This window comes from Ursus americanus, chromosome 5, assembly GCF_024610735.1.
Source record: "Ursus americanus isolate L20-20 chromosome 5, mUrsAme1.1.p, whole genome shotgun sequence".
Lineage (NCBI taxonomy): Eukaryota > Metazoa > Chordata > Mammalia > Carnivora > Ursidae > Ursus > Ursus americanus.
In genome coordinates, this window is record NC_142131.1 from 58053541 (window position 1) to 58073877 (window position 20337).

The 20337-nt window shown below is 54.1% G+C and overlaps 1 protein-coding gene across 11 annotated transcripts in view; it reads right to left on the minus strand.

Moving 5' to 3' along the window:
- The window catches only part of JADE2 (jade family PHD finger 2), a 52529-nt gene that overhangs the window by 24642 nt on the left and 7550 nt on the right, over positions 1-20337 (minus strand). For 5 of the 11 annotated variants that reach the window (XM_045794681.2, XM_045794684.2, XM_087862263.1 and 2 more), the window contains exons 2-4: positions 17281-17338; positions 15226-15314; positions 4334-4491 (exon numbers count right to left, since the gene is read on the minus strand). In XM_045794681.2, coding sequence (XP_045650637.2) covers positions 4334-4491; positions 15226-15314; positions 17281-17338 — 305 coding nt within the window. Of the gene's footprint in view, positions 1-4333; positions 4492-15225; positions 15315-17280; positions 17339-18503; positions 18597-18881; positions 18977-20337 lie in introns of all 11 variants that reach the window. The other 6 variants (XM_045794673.2, XM_087862266.1, XM_087862265.1 and 3 more) reach the window with 3 other exon arrangements.

Consider the following 20337-nt stretch of genomic DNA (forward strand, 5'->3'; position numbering starts at 1 on the left):
GAGTTAGCAAAGCTTCACGTCCTTTAGCATACCCCTCAAGGCCAGGGGGAGGCCAGGGATTGTGCCCATGTCCCCGCAAGGGGAAGTGAGGCCAGGCCTCCTCTGGAGTGAGAAGGGGCCTTACCTGGGTACAGTGCTGCAGCCCAGGGTGGCCCTTTCCACAGAAAAGGTCTCCCTCTCCCGAGGACACAGTGTCTCCCATACACCTTATCATTCCCCCCAGATACGACGTAACCTGAGCAGTCAGTCTCTCACCGTGGTGCCCGCACACCCCCACTCTCGGTGCAAGATGGAGGCCTCCTCCCCTGGACATAAAGATGTGCCTACTACAGTCCCAGGATCATACGCCAGCTCAGCCCTCCCCTGGGCCATGGCTTTCCCTGAGGTAGCTCGGAAGGCCCTGGCTGCAAAATGTGGACTCCAAGTCCTGATCCACTATCTCCTTTTTAAGTAAACTCTACCCTCAATGTGGGGCTCGAACTCATGACCCCACTATCAAGAGTCACATGCTCTATCGACTGAGCCAGCCAGGCACTTCCAATCTACCCCTCAGTGTGCAATCTGGGCAAGCTGCTTAACTTCTCTGTGCCCAGCAACCTCATTCAAAAAAATAAGCTAGCAGTAACCGTACTTACCGTCTACGGTTGGTAAGGGTTAAATGGACGACTACGTTTAACGCTCTGACAGTGCCTGGCACACAGTAAGCACTATAGGTGTGTGAATGCGTATTTTAAGTCCTCTAGAGATCACTTTCCTCCTTCTGAAATGCAATAGGAGGGCTTTTTGCCTTGGGAGGGCAGTTTCCCCTCTTGGCTCAGCTGTGTGCTGCCCCTGAGGTCCCGATGCCAGTTCAAAATGCCAGCTCTTCCCACCCCCCACTGGTTGCCATGGTTATCGCTGCGGAGCCTGGCTTCCATCTGGCCAGCCCTGCCAGGGCTGAGAGGCCCCTCACTTGCCCGAGAGGCCCCCTGGGGTCGAAGGCAGGGCTGCCAGGGGTTGTGACTCAGCGCAGACTGGGGAGGGGAAGGCAGGGTGGCACACAGACATGGCTGAGCTAGAGGGGGACTCCGGGGCTCCAGGGCACGCCCCATGTGTCAGCCGGAGAGGCAGGAAGGATGGAGGAGACAGGGAGACAAAAATGGCCTCTAGACCAGGAAGGAGGGTCAGAGGAGGTTGAGGGGCACAAGGAGCAAGGGAAAGGGCTTGGTGCCACCCTTTCCCGCGTGGGAGGCCCAGGTTAAGGAAGGCCTCAGGTAACGACTAACGGTGTGACTCCCTCCATCCTCCTGTAAAATAGGTCATTTCAAATGGATGCAGTAATGCTACCCTTAGTCCTACAAAAATCCCCTGAGGGTCTTACTGGAATTAATACATTCTTTTAAAAACATAGACTAATTTTGTCTTGACTCAGCTTTGTTTGTGCCCCCAGTGTAGGCTCAGTCAGGTTTTGGGTATAATCTTTGCCCCACCAACTACTGGCCTCACTACCTACACCTGCGTGGTCAGTCAGCTCCCACCTGGCCAGACCTCTTGGGGGGAAAATCATGTTCCTTTCCTTCTCTGAGAATCTAGGGTTCCGGGGCTCACACCAGAAAAGGCATTTCCTGAGCTGCCTGGGGCCCTCCTAGTCATCTGTGATGCCTCTTCTGCCTCTGAAGAAGCTATCCCATCCTACCAGGCACGGGCTGACCTGACCCTAGGCCAAGGACTCCCTCCCAACTGTAGCCAGCAGGACAGAGCAGCTGGAAGCAGTCGATGGCTGGGCTGGGGTCTGGGGGACGGTCTCTACTCCAAGAGATGACACCTACATGGGGCGCCTGGGTGGCTCAGTCGTTAAGCGTCTGCCTTTGGCTCGGGTCACGATCCCAGCGTTCTGGGATCAGGCCCCACATCAGGCTCCTCCACTGGAAGCCTGCTTCTCCCCCTCCCCCTCCCCCTGCTTGTGTTTCCGCTCTCGCTGACTCTCTCTCTGTCAAATAAATAAATAAAATCTTAAAAAAAAAAAAAAAAAGATGACACCTACAGCAGAGGATGGTTTTGTCCTGGGTTCAGTCTTTCAGCCACACTGAGAGGGAGCAGCACAGGCCATCACTCAATTCACGATCAGGGGGTGAGACAGGTTCTCATTACCCAGATAAATTTCAGACCATGAGGTGGGCAAACCTACCCAAGGGCCAGGGAAAACTGGATGAGAAGGGGGAGATGTAGGGGGCCGGGGTAGCAGCGGGGGGGACGGCCATCAGAGCAAGCATGCCAGCATGATCGGGGCACAGGCTCTCTCTGGGCCTCACAGGGGCAACCCAGGGCTTGTTCCCGTGGCTTGTGATTTCCTGGCCCAGCCCCCTAGGCCCTGGCGGTCATGCAGGGAATTCCCCAGAATTTCCCAGCTCCCTCATCTATCAAACCAGGACAGTAAGATGTACTTTTAGAGCTGGTATGGTAATTAAATGAGAAAATGAACGTAACAGGCTCAGCCCAGCAAATTCTCAGGAAGAGCTGCTGTAACAATTCTGACCATGCTGGCTGCTGCACTGGCTTCCAGATAAGGGCCTCACAGTGGGAGGTGCCCAAGAAGGAGGAGAGACTGGGCTAGAGGGAGACAGGGGAGCCTTCTCCAAGAGAACAGCCATCTCTGCCTCTAGTCTGTCCCCTCCAGAGAGCAGGGACAGGCCAGGAATGCCTGGCTCCTGTCAGCTTAGAGCAGCCGTGCATATGCGGAAAATGCACCTCGTTGAGCCAGAGCTGTCTGGACACGTGCTCTCCTCTTGATGTCAACAGATAAAGCACTGCACCAGCAGACAGAAGCCATGCTCCTGGTGTGGAAGCATCTGCAATTAATTACCCAGGCCACTGGATGTTTCCGGAATCACCTGACATTGACATCAAGAAGGGAGGACAGACAGCTGGGCTAAGCCTCATCAGGACTCACCTCTCTGCCCAGCTGGTGGCCTGCCCCTACCCTTCACTGCCCTGGGCCCTTGTCATGTGTATTTGCATTTAATCCCCACCACACCATTAGGCAGCTACTGTTATTAGCCCCATTTTACAGAGGAGAAAACTGGTTCAAATAGGTTAATAATAGTTCTTCAGTCTGCCGAGATGCAGGTGAAACTGGCTAGGAGCTTAATCCATGTTTCTGGCCCTGGGGAGGGGATGTGGAGAATACATTCCCTCTGCAAAGCCCACATATTCTCCCTTCCAGAGAACCCCAGAGCTCCCGATTCTCAGAGGGCCCGACACCAAGTGCTGGCAGGCACTCCGCTCTCAGGAGCCACAGGATGAGCCCTGCCCAGCACCCAGTCCTCACAGAGCACTAAGCAGGGTTCAAAGTCTGATTTGCCTCTGTAATCCCAAGCCAAGCACAGGCCTGGCACCAGCTGGGCACTGGGGGTCTGTGAGCCATGCACAGGTGTGGCTGCCAGGAAGCAACGGTGCCAATGTCAAGGGCGATGAAGGCTGTAACCTTTGCCTCAGACCTGGTCAAAATGGGCCTGAGTGAGAGCCACGGGGCCGCCATGGCCAAGTATGCTGGTGGGCCAGGGAGGCCAGGACATAAGGTCCCTTAGTTCAGAGACAAGATTTAGGGGGTTTCCCAGGGTGCAGAAAGCAGCACTTGGCTGGCCTCTGTCACCGGAGGCAAGGGCCATGCCCAAGATCCACGGGGGTCTCTCAGATCCACAAGACCAGAAGTTTGCAAAGCCTACGGAGGAAGTACCCGTGGCCCAGCCCTGGCAGGGAAACCTCCTGAGGATGGTCATAGCCACCTCTTCCCGAGCATCTGCTGTGTGCCAGCATTCGACTCCCTCCCACTCAGAACTCCTTAAAAAGGTTTAAGAAGTCGACAGCATGGCTTATCCCAGTCTTAGAGACTATTTAGAAGCCTGGAGATTTCCCTGTAAGTTCTGCTCGTGGGACCCAATCTGGATTGACATCAAGCTAACCCAAGGCCAGTTTCTACTGAGCACTGGTACATGCCAGGCCCTGTGCCAAATGCCTCCCACGCGTCGCTGCCCTATGTCATCTTGACCACTGTACAAAGTAGGTAGTATTGTTACCACTCCCATTTCACAGACAAGGAAACTGAGGCCCAGGGAGATTACATTTCTGGCCCAAGGTCACAGTGAATGGCAGTGGCAATGAACCCAAGCCTTCTTGCTCCAGAGCTGAGCCCAAGCCCAGGCCCTCAGCCTCAAAGGTAAATTGCCAGTATTTCTAGAATTTTTCAGTGGTTTATGGGACCAAAGAATCTAAGATGGAATAGAGACGGGTTACCAAGGTCCCTTGCCCTGGCCTCCCCTTTCTAGGGCCCCCTGGCCTGGGCTTCCTGGCTTACCTCACCACGGGCTCTGGAATGGCCTCTGCCCCCGCGGGCACCTGCACGCCCTTCTCCCATTCCTGCCGCCATGGGTCCGCCAGGATGTAGTAGTCATCCGGGCTGAGCTGGCAGGAGTCTGGGATCTTCATGGCTGTGATCAAGTCTGTCCGGAAAACCTGTCAGGAGCAGGAGTGGAAAGAGTGCCTCAGGGTGGTCTGCTCCGCAGCCAGGGCAGGAAGAGGCAAAGGCAACTCGAGTGAGCTTTCTGCCCACTTACTTAAAAGCAAGAAGCCAACACAAAGGCAATAATGACAATGACACATCTTCTCTGAACTCAGCACAGGGCTCTGCACACAGGTGGTTGGTAAACGTGTCGAACTGAATTCACCTGTGTTCTGATCTATTAAAGCACAGAGTTTGAATGACGAATGGGAGTGGACCTCAGAGGGAAGGGAAAAAACTTAAGGGAAAAATCAGACGGTAGAAAGGTTTCTGTGAAGGCATTACTGCCACTAAGGGACTGACTGCCTGGGGCATTTCCACAGAAGGTCTAGAATTATGTTCCTATTGCCAGGAGAGGCTTGAGGGGAGGCGCAAAGGAGCGCAGGGCACCAACCCCAGGCAAAGGAAAGGCCAGGGCCTTATGCAAACAACTGAGGGAAAGGCCAGGCCCCAGTGCAGCTTACAGATGGCTTCCCGTGGGTCAGGGTCTCCAATGTCCCTTAAGAACAAGGACACTGTGTCCCCCGCATAGCCGGGGCCATCTTCTGTGTGTGAGAGAGTAAGAGGAGGATAGGGCTGCATTTTTTCTCAGTCAAGCCCATCCAGATCTCAGAGCCAGGCCATGAATGTGTGCACCCCCATGCTCTGCTTTTCTTCTGGGCTACGGCTCCCTCAAGGGGGACCTGCTCTTCCCACTGTTCTCTGTCCCCGCCCACCCCCTCCGCCTTCCCACCCTAGAGCCCAGCCCAGCCCAGCTGACGCAGGCATTGCCCCTCCCTCCCAGCTGCCTGACCTCACTGTGGCCTCCCACAAAGGGCTGCTGCAGGTCTGGGTGGCAGCTCCGGATTACCACGTGACTTGCTTAGGTACCCATTCTCCCAGGGATCACCAAATGAGAATCACAAGTTGAGAAACCACTTCCAGGAACACTGCAGGTCTCAGACCAAACTCCAAAAAATCTCCCCCTCCCCAGAAAAACCAGCTTCACTGGCCCTCCACAGGCTCATGACCAACCCGTTCAGTGCTAACCTCTGCCTGCCAGGGGCCCAACTCCCTGGCTGTGTGGGTCTCATTTGAATTGAGGGCCACAACAACGAGGAAACAACTGAAATGGGTGCACCAAGGGGACTCGCGGCCACATCTTGGAGAAATCTAATTAACATTTGCATCTGGCTAGAGAGGGCCCCGGCTTGGAAAAGGTCAAGTTTCCTGAAGACTCTATTTGCCAATATAATTTAATTGTTAAGACTAACACCCTAACATTTAATTAGGGTGCCAGTGTGAAAAAATTAAAATGAGATTACGATTAAATGCTAATTAAGCAGAAGATGAAATGCGGCGAAGATTTCACAGCCCTGATAATTTGCATATCTTATTAGCAAGCGGTTAAGACGGCTGATACAAGAACACAAACTCAGGCAGTGGGTGCTTCTGTGCTGTTCTTCACAAGTCCCCCTCTGCTGGCTTGGGCCTTTCCTAGCTGATGCCTCTGCCGAGTCCAGCAGGACTGCAGCTGGGTTACTTCCTTCTAGACCCAGGGCGGAACCTGGTGGGGTGAACTGAACCCACAGTGGACTCATCATGGCCTCCAAGTTCTCCTGATCGCAGTAAACCAAGTGGGGTCCGGGCCAAAGCCCTGTCGCTCAGATGCCATGGGGAACCTTCCACCTGGGACAGCCTGTCACCTTGCCCCAGAAATCAACCCTTCACTACTGTCACTAAGCACCCCTCCAGAGACGTGCAGGTAAGTCTGAAAGCTACTGCCATTTCCTCAGCCTGGGCTGTCTCCTTCAGGATTCCTTTCCTGATCACCATGACTTAGGGAGCACCAAGTGTCCCACAGAGTCACCTTCCACTCCGTCATCCCACCTTGCTTCCCAGCACTTACACCCCAACAGTTAACTGGTGTCCTCCTGTTGCTTGTTTTCCTGCTGTCTCCCCCCACCCCCTTCAGCAATCCTGTTGTCTGCTACGTTCTCAGTGCCTGGCATGACGACTGCCACATAGCAGGTGCTCAGAAAACAGTGACTGAGTGAGTGAATGAATGAATGAATGAAAGGGCCTCTCTGGGAAATTACCCGAGGAGTCTGAGGCCCCCAGCTGGCCCCTCCTTAGTAGTGCTTTTTGAACCCCACATCAACAAGGTGAGATAGCTCGAGGATATATGTAGAGCTGAAGTCCCCAAGCACAGGGCCCTAACTAGAGCAACACGCAGCCTCTGGTCTGCAGGGCTTGAAGCCTAAGGACCAGTGCACTGCCTAAGCTGGAGACTGAGGGACAAGAGTGCCAAGCCCCACCAGCAGGGGAGAGGTGGCCCAGAGCTAGGAACAGGCGTGGCACTGAGAACTCAGCAGGAAGGAAGGGATTCCAGGCTCAACTGGATCAGAGAGATTCAGGAAGGAGAGAGAGGAAGAGAAGGGGAGAGGGATGCCTAGGGAAAGAGGGAGGCCGAGGGAGAGAGGGAGGAAGGGAGTGAGGTCCCTGGGAAGGAGAAAGAGGGGGAGAGTGAGAGAGAAAGGGAGGAAAGAGTGCAGCCCCAAGAGAATTGCATGTTTCATCCTAGGTCACTCAGGGAGCAGGTGGCAGACTGGACACAAGGGGCCCTTTTGGGCAGGGGACTGATGGAAGTGCAGGAAGGGGAGCACTATCATAATGGTAGCAGCCAGGGGTGCCTGGGTGGCTCGTCGTTAAGCGTGTGCCTTTGGCTCAGGGCGTGATCCCAGCGTTCTGGGATCGAGCCCCACATCAGGCTCCTCCGCTATGAGCCTGCTTCTTCCCCTCCCACTCCCCCTGGTTGTGTTCCTTCTCTCGCTGGCTGTCTCTCTCTGTCAAATAAATAAAATCTTTTTTAAAAAAAATGGTAGCAGCCAACACTTAAAGAGCTCTGTGTATCCAGTATCAGTCTAAGGGATGTTCTTGAATTAATTTAATGCTAGTCCGTACACCACCTCCGTGAGGCCGATGCTACACATCATCCCTGTTCTGGGACTCTAACCTGAGGTTAGTTAAATAACCTACACCAGGTCCTACAAGTTGGCAAAGGATCCCAGGCCACGAACTCTGGAGCCAGCCGGCACACCCCACAGCCCCCCTGCCCCTTCTGGCCACGTGCTCAGTGCCTCAATGCTGCACTGAAGCCAAATGAGATAGCTTCCCCAAAGGCTGGAATATGCAAATCAAATGGTGGCCTTTGCAAATTCCAAGCCCTTCGGGGGCTTTCCACTGTCATCCCCTAGGCTGAGCTGCAGGGCCTACCAGTCCCTGTGGCCACACAGACACACATCAGCCTGTGGAGCACTTTTGACCCTTGGCACAGAGGAGCACGCTGCTGGGACGCTCTTCTCTCTTGCCAAAGTGGTGCTGGCCCGTTTCATCTTGGAGGGCTCAGTCCCATCCACATCTGCTCTGGGACACCTTCCCCAATCCCAGGCTGGCTTCTGGACTTCCTCTGAACTGCCACAGCCCCTGTATTGGAATCGCCTGGTTTCTTACCATGTAGCTCCCACAAGAAGGAGGTAAGCTCAGTGAGGTCTGGCTGGGCCACAGGCTGGATCCCAACAGTGTGCATGGGGCCTAGCACTTGTGAGGGGCTCAACAAAGGCCGAACGGCTCAAGAGCCTTCCACGGATCCGCCACCGCCTTCTTGGGTTGCTGCCCAAGGCTACATAGAGCTGGGCAGCTGGAGACTCTGTACATTTATACAAAACCTGTCCACAAATATGGCCACCCAATTGTCACCCAAACATCCTTTCTGTTTTAAACTACCAGAGGTTAAGCTTGAAAAAGGCTCAATTGTTCTCCTAAAACGCCTCTGAATTATATATGAAAACTAAATAAAGAATAAAATGGACACTGATGAACCAGACGCCTTGCCATGGCCGGAAAGTTGAAGTTCGAAAACAAGTAATTTTCTAAGAACATGAATGTTTACTATTTTTTCTCTCTTATGGCAGAAAATGACAAATTGTCTTTAAAGGTCTGCTGCCTAGCAACCAAGTTCTGCTGAGCTGCTTGGGAGATGTTAATTGTAGCTTCTTCAAACAGTATGAAGAACGTTTAAAGGTCTAAAACTCAAATGTAATAACCAATCTGAGCGCTGGGGAGCCAGTGCAGCTCCGGAGGGAGCGGACGACCCTGCTCTGCCCACACGTAGGGACGCGTGCACGGCCCTGACCTTCCACTTCCTCTTCCAGAGACTGAAGATGACAATCACGGAACAGTCTGTCTGGTTTTCCACACCTATTTCCCCAGGAAGAACCCAAAGCAGGCTCTGCCAGAAACTACCAGTGGAGTCTGCCATGACCTCCAAAAGCAAAGATAATGACCACAGGCAACTTTCCTTGGGCCGTGCACAGAGTTCTCGTACGTGATCATGGGATTTGTGGATGTTAGAAACAACAGCTAATTTTGAAAATTGTCCTATTAAATCAGGTGCTATACTAAATGCTTTAAATATATATAAAAGTATATATACATATAACCCCACCTAATCCATATTACCCCCATTTTACAGATAAAGAAACGGAGACTGAAAAAAGTAAACCACTTATCTGAGGTCTGCACTGTATTTTAACCACTGCAATATTATTCCCTGGGAACCAGCCAGGTATTTCTTCTTTTAAGAAATCTCTTCTGGGGGGGCGCCTGGGTGGCACAGCGGTTAAGCGTCTGCCTTCGGCTCAGGGCGTGATCCCGGCGATATGGGATCGAGCCCCACGTCAGGCTCTTCTGCTATGAGCCTGCTTCTTCCTCTCCCACTCCCCCTGCTTGTGTTCCTTCTCTCGCTGGCTGTCTCTATCTCTGTCGAATAAATAAATAAAATCTTTAAAAAAAAAAAAAAAAAGAAATCTCTTCTGGGGCCGGGGGCGCCTGGGTGGCTCTGTTGGTTAAGCGTCTGCCTTTGGCTCCGGTCATAATCCCAGGGTCCTGGGATCTAGCCCTGAGTCTGGCTCCTTACTCAATGGAGAGCCTGCTTTTCCCTCTCCCTCTGCCCCTCCCCCTGCTCATGCTCTCTCGCTCTCTCTCTCTAATAAATAAAATCTTAAAAAAAAAAAAGGTCTTTTCTGGGCTGGGACCTGATAAAAAGTATCTCAGCCAGGGGTGCCTGGGTGGCACAGTCGGCTTAAGGTCTGACTACTGGTTTCACTTCAGGTCATGATCTCAGGGTCATGAGATCGAGCCCTGTGTTGGCCTCCACTCACTCCGCTCAGCACGGAGCCTGCCTGGGATTCTCTCTTCCTCTCCTTCTCTCCCCTCCACCCACCCCCACCGGCTCCCTCTCTCAAATAAATAAATAAATCTTAAAAAGGAAAAAAAAAAAAAAAAAAGAGTATCTCAGCCAAGAGCAAACTTACTTAAATTAGTCATAAAACACCAGAGAAGGGCTCTGAACATAGCCACCCTCTGCCCAGCCCTATTCAAGCTACCACTAGGCTAATTTGGTCAGACTTCGCTCTCTGTCTGTCTGTCTCTCAAACACACACCCTTTTTCTCTTTCACAAGGATAACAGCACTTCCTGCTCTTTAAAAGAATTTATTACACACATTTCTTTTGCAAGACAAGCCCCAGAGGCCAGGAGGACTTTCCAGCTGGCGGGAGCAGCAATGTTTCTAACTATACTGGGAGTGGATTCTGCCCCCCACCCCAGAGGAAGGCAGTGGGAGCCTAAGATAGCAGGCACTTGGCCCAGTGGAAGAGCTTCCCCTCACCGCCTGCCTGTCCGCCCCACGGGGCGGCAGAGGAACTGTTGGCTAGAAACATGGCTTGAAACCACAGGGCAAGCATAAAACCTTTCTGGATTTCTCCTACTTTATCTCTCAAGCTTGTCGGCATTTTGCCTTTTACTACAACATATGCCATCACTGTTTTAATATGAAATCTGTTATTTCAAACATCTGGACAGCACCTGGGCTCCTCTAGGAAGGCATCTTCTTTATCCTGTGGTTTTGCACCCCAACACATTCTGGCCACCCATGCCTGCACCCAGGGTAGAAGGCTCCCATTTTTTAAAAGCAACAGGTCAAGACAATAAGCTTCATCCTCACTCTTCACTTGCTGCTGCCTTTTCTAGGGGGGAGTCTTATATAGGAACTCTCATGGATCCTGGGTCTGGGGGACACCCCAATGGTGACAGAGACTGCTCATTCACAAGGATCACCTTTTTCTCCCAGGCCCTGTCCCCAAGCCCAAGAAGCTGGGCATGGTGAAGGGCCCTTGTGGAAACTGCAGAGAGGCCCTATTCTCTCATCTAGGGATATACTAATTTGTCACCAGGGCTTACAAAGGGAACTGACAGTTGGAGCCCAACTCCTACCCACCCCGTGCTGGGACCATCGAGGCTTTGATCCCAGGGAGGCCAGCTTGCACCTCCACTCACTTTCTCCACCTTTGGGCTCCAGAGGCCTCAGGAAAGGACAGTCACTTCTACTGAACAGAGAGTCCATGGCAGGGCTCTGCAGATGACGACCTGGAGGCTCAGGGACAAACAGTCACAGAGCTCTTTAGTGGCCAAGCTGGCTGCATCTCTCATAACGGACACTTTTCTGTGTAGCACCTGCATCCTGCTACCAAAGGACCAGCTCCCTGGGGACAGGGCCTGCGTTTTCTGCGCCTCTCCCACCCCCACCCCCAGCACCCAGCTGGGCCTGTCAGGTGCCCTCAAGTGCTTGCTGAGTTTAACCACTATCAGTAGCTCTTGGGTCCTGAAGACCCACGTCCCTGCTGCTGGCTGACTTCCGGGGACTCAAGACTTCCTGAAAACCCTGCCCAGGGGAAAGCCCCACCGCTCAGCCTGCCCTTCCGTCTGCCTCTCTGCCCCAGGCCTGAGAAAGACACAGCCTCAAACAGCTGCCTCCAACCCATGGGGCCGGCCTCAGGTCTCCTCCTGAACTGTCCTTCACACGCCGGCCAGGCTGATGGTTTGGCAGAAACCTGTCAGTCCCTTGGCCACCACAGGGGGCAGAAATCAGCTGCAGGACCGCCCTCACCCACACTCCCTGCCTTTGCTTAGGTCACTGAACCAGGCTGGAAAGCCTCCCCCTTCTCCTTCAACCTTAGGGTCCCTCCAGGGAGGATCAAGCCAGGACCTCCCGTCTTAGCAAATTAAGGAGAAAGGTCTGTGGCAGTAGTTCTTAAGCCCGGCTTCCAACAAAAGGGCTTTGAAAAAAGTACAGGTACCTGGGGCCCCACTCCAGACCATTTAAGTCAGAATTTCTGGGGGTGAGGTAGAATGGGGGCCTGGTATTAGTATTTAAAGGAATAACCTTTGTGATTCCATCAGATTCTTAGAGATAGGACCCACGAAATGGTAAGCACCAATAATGGTTATGCCATCTGGTCAGACAAGCCAGGCCAGAAACCCAAGGCCTCAGCTTGGTTTATATACTAGTACCACCTTCCCAGGGCAGGCTAACCCCTTCCCTTCCTTCAGGGCTGGACTGCTGATTTAAGCCCCAGGTGACAGATCTCAGCTTTTTTGGGATCCTGCAGGCAGACAGAACAAAGGAAGGGAGCAGCCCGTGTCCTTGGGGTCAACTCTACCTTTTTCCTCTACTGCCAAAGGGGATCCTGGGGCTGACTTCAGACTTGGTGCACTTCTACCAAAAACCCAGCCTCCCAAGAATCCCTGGGCCTGTCCCTTCAGCTCCAGTACTGAGGGCTCCTGTATTCCCCCACCCCCTCTTTCATTCTGGCTGAGGGAGACCACCCACTGGTTAAGGGCCAGAAGGGAAGCTGGGCCTCAAGGCCTCGGCCCTGTCCAGGGTCCTGACTCTTGGTCAGAGCACTTTTTCACCCCCCTGCCCTACAGCACCTCACTCCAGCGTAGAGGGAGCCCCTAGATTTATACCCTTGGGTGCACTGAGAAGGGCGGCCCTTGGCAGGTCATCACAGGGGCAGCTGCCGGTCTGGCGTAAACCCAAGTCCAGCCCTTACTGTGGCTTTTGGCTTCACTACGTGCTGGTGCTGCTGCTATGCTAAGGACTCCTGGCCATCAAATCCCCCATGCTGTCCACACTGAGAAATGAAGAGACAAAGGGAACCAGGGGCTCCCAACCAGGGAAGGGACTGCACCATGCACATCAATTTACAAGCATTCTGGCTGGGATGTTGGGTCAGATTGGAAACACATTGTGTGACCAGCCTGACAGCCATCCCACAGAGGTCTTACTCCAGGGGACTGGATAGATGGGACTTGTAGATTCCCTTCTACCAGGGTAACCAAAGCTCTCTGCCCTCAGGCCCAGCAGACTATAAAGGCCCTCCCCTTCAACCCCTTCACAGAAAGAGAGGGGAACAGCCCAGCGAGGAGATTCAGTGCAAACATTATCTGCCGCCAAGTCCTTGCTTTTCATCTCTGCCTTCTCATGAGCCAAATAATTTGGAAGCTTTCATTGATGGTTTCCTCTCGGCCCCACGATCACTTGGAATTTATGCCGGCTTCGGCTCAGCCTCCTCACTTAGGGGACGAGGGAAACCTCACAGGCTGCACTCCAGCCTGCTGTGGGAGGAAAAGCTTGTCCTTGGCAATGGTTCAAGGCAGGGAGGGTTTCCTCAGCCCTCCTGGAGCCCAGGACTTGAGGCCGGGTGTCTTTAGGCCTCAGAGCTGCCTGCAGAGGCCCCTGGGCTCGAACCCAGGGCCACGCACAACCAGTCCGCAGCAGGGCTGGGCATCAACACCCCTACAATGATGTGACTCTATTTTTAGGTGGAGAAAGGTTCAAAGGCTCTGTGCTGGAAAACCCAAGAGGGAGGGGAATTTTCAGCCCCATGCAAATCATTCTTTCCCCTCGGCCTTCACTGACACCTGTTTCCTCCCAGCCCCTGGCCTATCCAGGGTACAGATGGCAGCCCTACCCCTGGGATCTCTACCTTGAGAAATGGCCCCACCTCCTCCTGGTGCTTGGAGAAAGCAGGGCAGGCAGATTTGGGGGAATCAGCCAGCCCCAACAGCTCCCCAGAACTTCTCCACTCTTCGCCAACCCGAATAGCCACTGAGAGCAGCGGCAGGTTGAATTCTGAGACAGGTTCCTCATCTTCAAAACAGGCAGAGAATTCCTGCCTCCTAGGTATAGGGAAGGCACATAAAGGTGGCTACTGTTTTACTAATGCAACCACAGTAACTGGAGAACTCCAGTGACTCTCAAGATGAAGGGTAGGAGGGCAAGAGGGGAGTGAGGGTGGAGGAGCAGAGAGGTGGTCCTAGAGACTCCCAGAGCCCCATAGCACACTCTGCCTCCTGCATCCCAGGGCCCTTGAGCACATTCATCTACCCACTGAGCAGGGCTGGTCCAAGAGGGTGCTAAGAACCTCAAAACAGCATCCCCCATGCCCACCTAATTCCCAGCTTTTATCCCAGTCCTTACTGCATTCCCAGAGGTATCTCCTTCCATCCACCCTCCCCCATAGGGCCAAAGGTGGACACTAAGGTTGGGAGATAGGGATGGGAGGCATCAGGTCTCAACCCCCCACACACACACTCAAAAGGCGAGTCCTAGGGTAAACCAGCTCAAGGGAGATGTGGGGAGCTCTTTTTCAAACCAAGGTTCTGCGGAAGATGCCCCCACCGCCCCCAAGTGGCTGGCTAACTACTGCTCCTCAGGGTTGCCCCCGCAGCCACGACTGCTCCCGTGGTTAGCGGGGAACAAAGATACCCTCCTCCCAAGACTCTGGGCCTTCCCACCCTTGGCAATGTTGGCCTCAAGAGCTTCAGGTCTTGGCTATATAACCCCCGGATCCTCAATTTCCTTATTGTAACAGATGGACTGAGAAGGATTAAAAAAGTTAAGTGTCCAGGCCAGCTCCTGGCTACTCTGTAAGCTGAACAATGCCTCTCTTCAGGGCCAGACTCAAATGCCCTGCTTCCTGGGGGCTCAACGCTCTTGCAGCTGCATCTGTGCAAAGGGCCTCTTCTGTGCCTAGTGCAATGCACTGAGGACCTGAGAGAGAGGGACGTGGCCCTAGGATGTGATTTTTCAGGGACCACAAGAAGCAGGATCATGCCATCCATTCATGCTGAACACTGCCCACCCCTTGCGCTCTTCTCCACAGCTGGAGAAGTTATGAACACCTACCTCTACCTGCCACGAGAAACATCCCAGGTCCAAGAAGGAAGGCTTGGAGTGCAGATGCATGGGACATGGGCGGAAGGAGCAGATGACTTAACTGGATGATCCTGAGGACTCCAGCCCGCACGCCTGTATCAGCAGCACATCCTGGAGCCCTTGGCTTAGCCTCCAGAACAGGCCAAATCCTACTGCTTCCTCCTCTACTGCCACCAACCCGTCTCTCAGCCACCATGGCTTCTGTCCTGGACAACCGCAGAAGAGTCCTCCCTGCTCCCGCCCTTGCCTGCATATTCCCTTCTCCTCACAGCAGCCAGTGGGCCTTTTGTTAACACGTCAGATTCTGTCATTACCCTGCTTCTGATCCTTGAAAGGCTTCTCCTCTCGCTCAGCTCAACTGGAACATCTTTACAACAACCTACATGGCAACCACTGGCATGCGCGCCCCTTCCTCCCATTCATGGCACTTAGCCACACCAGCCTGTCTCTGCAGGGCCCGGCCCCTCTGCCAGGAAGGCTCTCCCCCACGCATCTGCAGCGTTCACTCCCTCACTCTCCACAGGTCTCCGCTCCTGTCGCTTCCCCACCCCCGCTTCCTCTTTGTCCGGACACTCGTCACTACCCACCTCTGAGGGCTTCTTTTCGTTCTGCCGGGGCCAGCCCGACTTGGTGGTGCTGGGCAGTTTGGAGCATCGCGATGCAGATGTGGCGTGACCTGCAGAGAGAGCACAGCCTATGAGGGGTCCCTGGAAGGCCAGGACCACCACCCACCCACCCCCATCCAAGGACGGGAAGCTTGTAAGGAAGGCTCTGGACTGAATGTTCAGGAGGTGGAAACCTCTGTGAGCACCTGTCCCTGCTCCGGACCTCTCCAGGGACGCACGGGGACGTGAAGGTTTCCTCCGCTCACCAAAAATAGGGGCTTAGGGAATAAAAGGCAGTGACCAGGATTCAGGATTAGCTTACTGTGTGATCCATGACAAGTCCCTTGCCCTCTTTGGTCCTCTGCTTCTTCCTTGGTGAAGGAGGCCTTCTGTGGCCACGCTTCATTCCTGCCCCAGGTAGAGATACTCTGGGATGATGCCCAGTGGATATACAGAGGCACGAAAGGGCAGTGGGAAGAATGCTGCTCTAAAGTAAACCCATTTACTAGCCTGTCACTCTGGGCAAATGACTTAACCTCTCAGGGGGCAAAAAGTTGTGAGAATTCAGCGACACCATGCTGTTAAGGCTTAGCAGAGTCCCCAGCACAGAGCACGGCCTCGATAAACATGAGCTATTACCGCTAGAGTCTGCAGCCCTCGCTGCACCGCAGGACTGCAGCCTCCGGCCCGTGGCTCCAAGGAGCAGCAGCCACGGGTGGGTACAGCGGTGGGGGCTGGTGGGAGGGGAGGAGGCCCACAGCCTGGCCCAACTCTGCTGCAGCTGCGCAGACACCCGCCCCTGCAGGTGCCTGGCCCTCAGGGGTTCTGGGGCCTGCAGCGAAGTTAGAGGCAGAGGATGCGGTTCTTCTTGGCTCTACTGAGACAAGCCACAGGCAGTGTGGTGGCGGCCACAGAAGGCCGAACGCTGTGATCTCCTGCCACAGGGAAGAAGGGCTGGCCAGGTTATACACCGGAGCCAAGCTGAGTAAACAGACCCTAAAGGGCAGTGAATGAGACCTGGGGGTAGGGAAGGGGCTGGGACTGACTGGCCTGTCCTCAGGCTCTTGGGGGGCTATCCCCAGCTGCTTGGGAGGCAATCCCAGCTGCTCACCACATATGTGAACAAACTGAGGTGCAGAGCTGCAGGGCTCCAGGCCCAGCCTCCCTGGCAATTAATTAGTCCAGCCTCTTCCTCAGCGTGGGCTCCCACCAGGGTGCACAGCTAGGCGGGACCCTCCTGGCAGCGCACCTCTCCCACATAGGGCAGAGCAGAACTCCTTACTTGACCAGCTCATGCAGGCCCAGGTTTCTGTGGCATCTGGGAAGAGCTGCCTTCTGGTACCAGGAAAAAGCTCCCACTTTCCACAAACCTCCCTCATCTCCCCCATGATTTGAGAAAAAGCTCCCTAAGCCCCCTTTTCTCCTTGACAATCCCTGTGACAACCAGGATGTCCAGCTGCCACACCCAGCCCATACACAAGTCTACCTCTGAGATTCTCCTGCCAAGATCCCCCATTAATTCCTTTGACAAACATTTACTGAACACCTATTATGTACCTGATCTAGCCAGGGATACAGCAATGAGCCAGACATGACCCCTCTTATCAAGGAGCTTACCGCTAATTAGGAAATGATACTTATATCAGGTAATTATAATAAAACTTGACAGGTTTTCTGTCCGTTGTGTAGAGACTTTCTAAAGGGCCCTGATTTAACATAAGGGCCAGAGGGAGAGGGATGTGTTCTTAGCAGCTGGGAGCAGCAAATGCAAAGACCCAGAGGGGATATGATCTTTTCCAACCAGAGCAAAACACATGGGATTGAGACCTAGAGGGTTAAAGGAGAGTAGGGTGAAGAAGACAGCAAAGCTCTAGAGGCCACAGAAGCGTGGGGACTTTCTCAGAAGTACAAGGACCTGGGCTGATGTATGCTTTCACCAACATTGAGACCGTGGGGCAGCCTCCCCCCATTTGGGCCTGTGGGCCTGATAATTATTCAAATGCTTTGCTTGTAGGATACCCAAATGGAAGGCCTTACTGTCAGTGGTGTCAGAGTTGTCGCTGCTGATGGAGTATTTTCGCCTCTTCTCTTCCATCTGCAACAAAAAGCAGGCCCCATTATACTTACAGGAGGCTTGGGAAATCCTCAGTCTCTCAGAAAATTGCCCGATAACCTACCACCCCATACTCACCCTGCTGCTGTGGAAGAATGAGAACAAGGCCCTGCCCTCGCCTTCTCCCCAGCCAGCCTCACCCTCTCTCCCCACCTACCCACAGGAGTCCTGGGGGTGGGGCAGGGGGCTGCCTCTCCAACCTCTTGAGCCCAGAGACTCAAGATGAGCAGGAGTCTGGCCAAAGATGATTGAGGGAGGGCAAGGGGGTCAGGAGCCCCAGAACAATGATAAGAGCCTGCTTGGCCCTAGAGTTCACTCAAGGCAACTCAGGTCCTCCAAAGAATCCTCTCCCACCCTGGAGGAGCGGTAGAAAGGGGAAACAAGATTGATTCTTCCAGAGGGACCACACCATCTGAGTTTAGAGACAAGCCAGTTCAGACAGCACTGAGGGCACATCCTGAGGGTGGTGGCCAGAGGAGTATGGAAAAGAAGTAGGAGTAGAGAGGCTCCAAGTTGGGTCCCTGAGACACGCCCAGCCCAGGGTGACTGGTCCTAGCCCTCCCTCCCCCAATGTCCTCCAGATGAGAGCATAAACCAGCTTGATCTCAACTGAGTATTCTACTTCAAGGTTAGATGGGCAGCTCCCCGTACTGAGCTCCTTCCTCTGCCAACACCGGCTCCTAACGCCCTGGGAAGCTCCGAGCTATTGGCTTCCCTACTACAGAGGTGCAGGGCCTTGTCCTGCTATAACTGGCTGAACTGGGAATTGAATCCACGTGGTCTTATCCCTGAGCCCACACTGAGCTGCCTTTGTGCCCGGGTGAGCTCTTGACTATGGGAAGTGCTTTTCCCCCCACTATTTCCTTGGATCCCACAGAGTCCAGGGTGCCAGAACTTGCTTCTGTCTCCTCTTGGAGGGGAGCACCCCAGGGGGCTTGTTCGCCTGCCTTGGGTCTCACAGCTAGTCAGCGGCCGAGTCCTACCGCGGGAACAGATCTGGGATTCGGGACCCAAAGCGTTTTCGACCACGTCCCGGTTAGTCTGGAACCTGGGACGCCTCACTGCCCGAAGCAAAGGGCAAGGAGCCAGTGTCAGTCGAGAAAAGTCCCGCTGCCCAGCCCAGCTGTGGGCCAACCAGGGTCCCCACCTCTGTTTGGGATTCCATGGGCTGCCTGCCACTGCCACCCACTCCAAGTCTTTTCGTGCCAAGTCCTGGGTTTCCCCTTATCTCATGGTGGCCCTGCAGAGACAAGGGAACATTAGCTCTCTAAGGTGGGGCATGACCAGCCAGACCTCTGAGCCAACCAGAACCCTCCTGCCTCAGCTTTGACCTCAGCCAGGACCTTCTCCCCACTCCAGTGTCCTCTAACAGCAAGATCGGGATGACGGAAAGATTCACTGGGGCTGCCTGCTGCCAACTCCAAAGGGGCAGGCCAAGTGCTGTCCAGAGGGGGCAGAGGTGCACACGGGAGCCTGAGGACACCAGCAGCACGGGTGCCAGGGATGTGAACTGCTAAACACTCACTGTGGCAGAAGGAGGAGGATGCCTTGGTACACGGGGACTTAGGAAGCCCTCAGAACAGCCCTTCTATGCCAGTGGGCACGATGGCTGCTTCCCTTCTGCAGGTGAGGAAAAAGGAAGCACAGAGGTTAAGTGACTTGCTCAAGATCGCAGTGCTTATAAGAAGTGTATCTGGTTCCGGAGCACATGCCCTTGAGCTTTAGACCTCTCTGCCTCTGTGCAGCGGAGGACAGCAGCCCCGTGGCCCAGGTCGCGGACTGAATGGGGCAATAATGCTCTGCCACCCACAGCTGCCATCCTTGCTGTCCTCCTGCGTCTGTGTGACAACGATGACTGTGACAGGGCCCTGACCCTACCTGGCAGCTTACCAGCCCAGGGCTCTCACAGGTGGGGGCAGCAAGAGGAGGAGAAATGATATAAACGCAGCCACTTGTCATCCCCCCCGACAATCCTGCCCATGGATCCCATGTGTCTTCACTTCCAAGCCAGCGTCTCCCAATGGAGAAAAGCAAGAGCTCTGGATTCGGGGGTGTCAAGTTCAAATCCTAGCTCTACCCCTCAACAGAAGAGGGACCTCGGGAAAGACATACCTCCCAGAGGACAAGCATTCAATCTGGATTTTTACATAAGTCTCCTGAACTTCCAATGTTGGCAACTGCTTCAGAATTTTTTAAACACTTTAAGAGGGCCAAACCAAACACATCTGTAGGCCAGAATTGGCTGGTGAGTAAACGAGAGCAGTGTCAAGCCCTAAGCACTGTGGCTGGCTCTCCACATAGGTGCGAGTCATTCTGTGATCATCTGGGGCCAGATGAGGAATCGTCCTGGCCGTGCCCACCCGAGGGGCTCCTCTCCAGTAAGTCCGGCGGCCCAGAACACGACCCCTGGACTGCCAATGCCCCTCTCATAACGCTGTTTCCTGCTGCCCAGGGACCTGTCACAGCTGACCTGCAGCACGCAGACCTGCACCGTACCCTCAGCCAGCTCCCTGTCCAACCTGCCCGCCATGAAATCACCCCAGAGTTCTCCTGGGTAGGGTGTTATTAAGGGAGCAGATTTTGTGTGGCTTAATTGGAATAATAACTAGACTTCAGAGGGAAGCTACTGTTTTGTGAGTGAAGCTTCTTTCCTTTGAACCAAGTCTGTTCCAAAGGCCTCCCCGCCTCAGGTAAGCCTCCACTGTCAGTGGCTAATGAAGCTCCAGAGGAGGCCTGCGCCCTCCTGGGGGACAGGCCTTTGTCCCCGGAACCCCCCTTCCAACTCAGCTAGGACACAGGGAGGACTCCTTCACCAAAGCGGAAATCCAGGTCGAGGGGGTGGGTGCTGACACTTGGGTCTTGGCCTCAGGTTCTCTCTCTCCACCGGCCCCTCCAATCTCAACCAAAGCAAGGTCTGCTCTGGGAGAACACCCCACTGTCATAAGGCACTTACTTGTGGGGACAAAAGTGCTTCCGAAGCC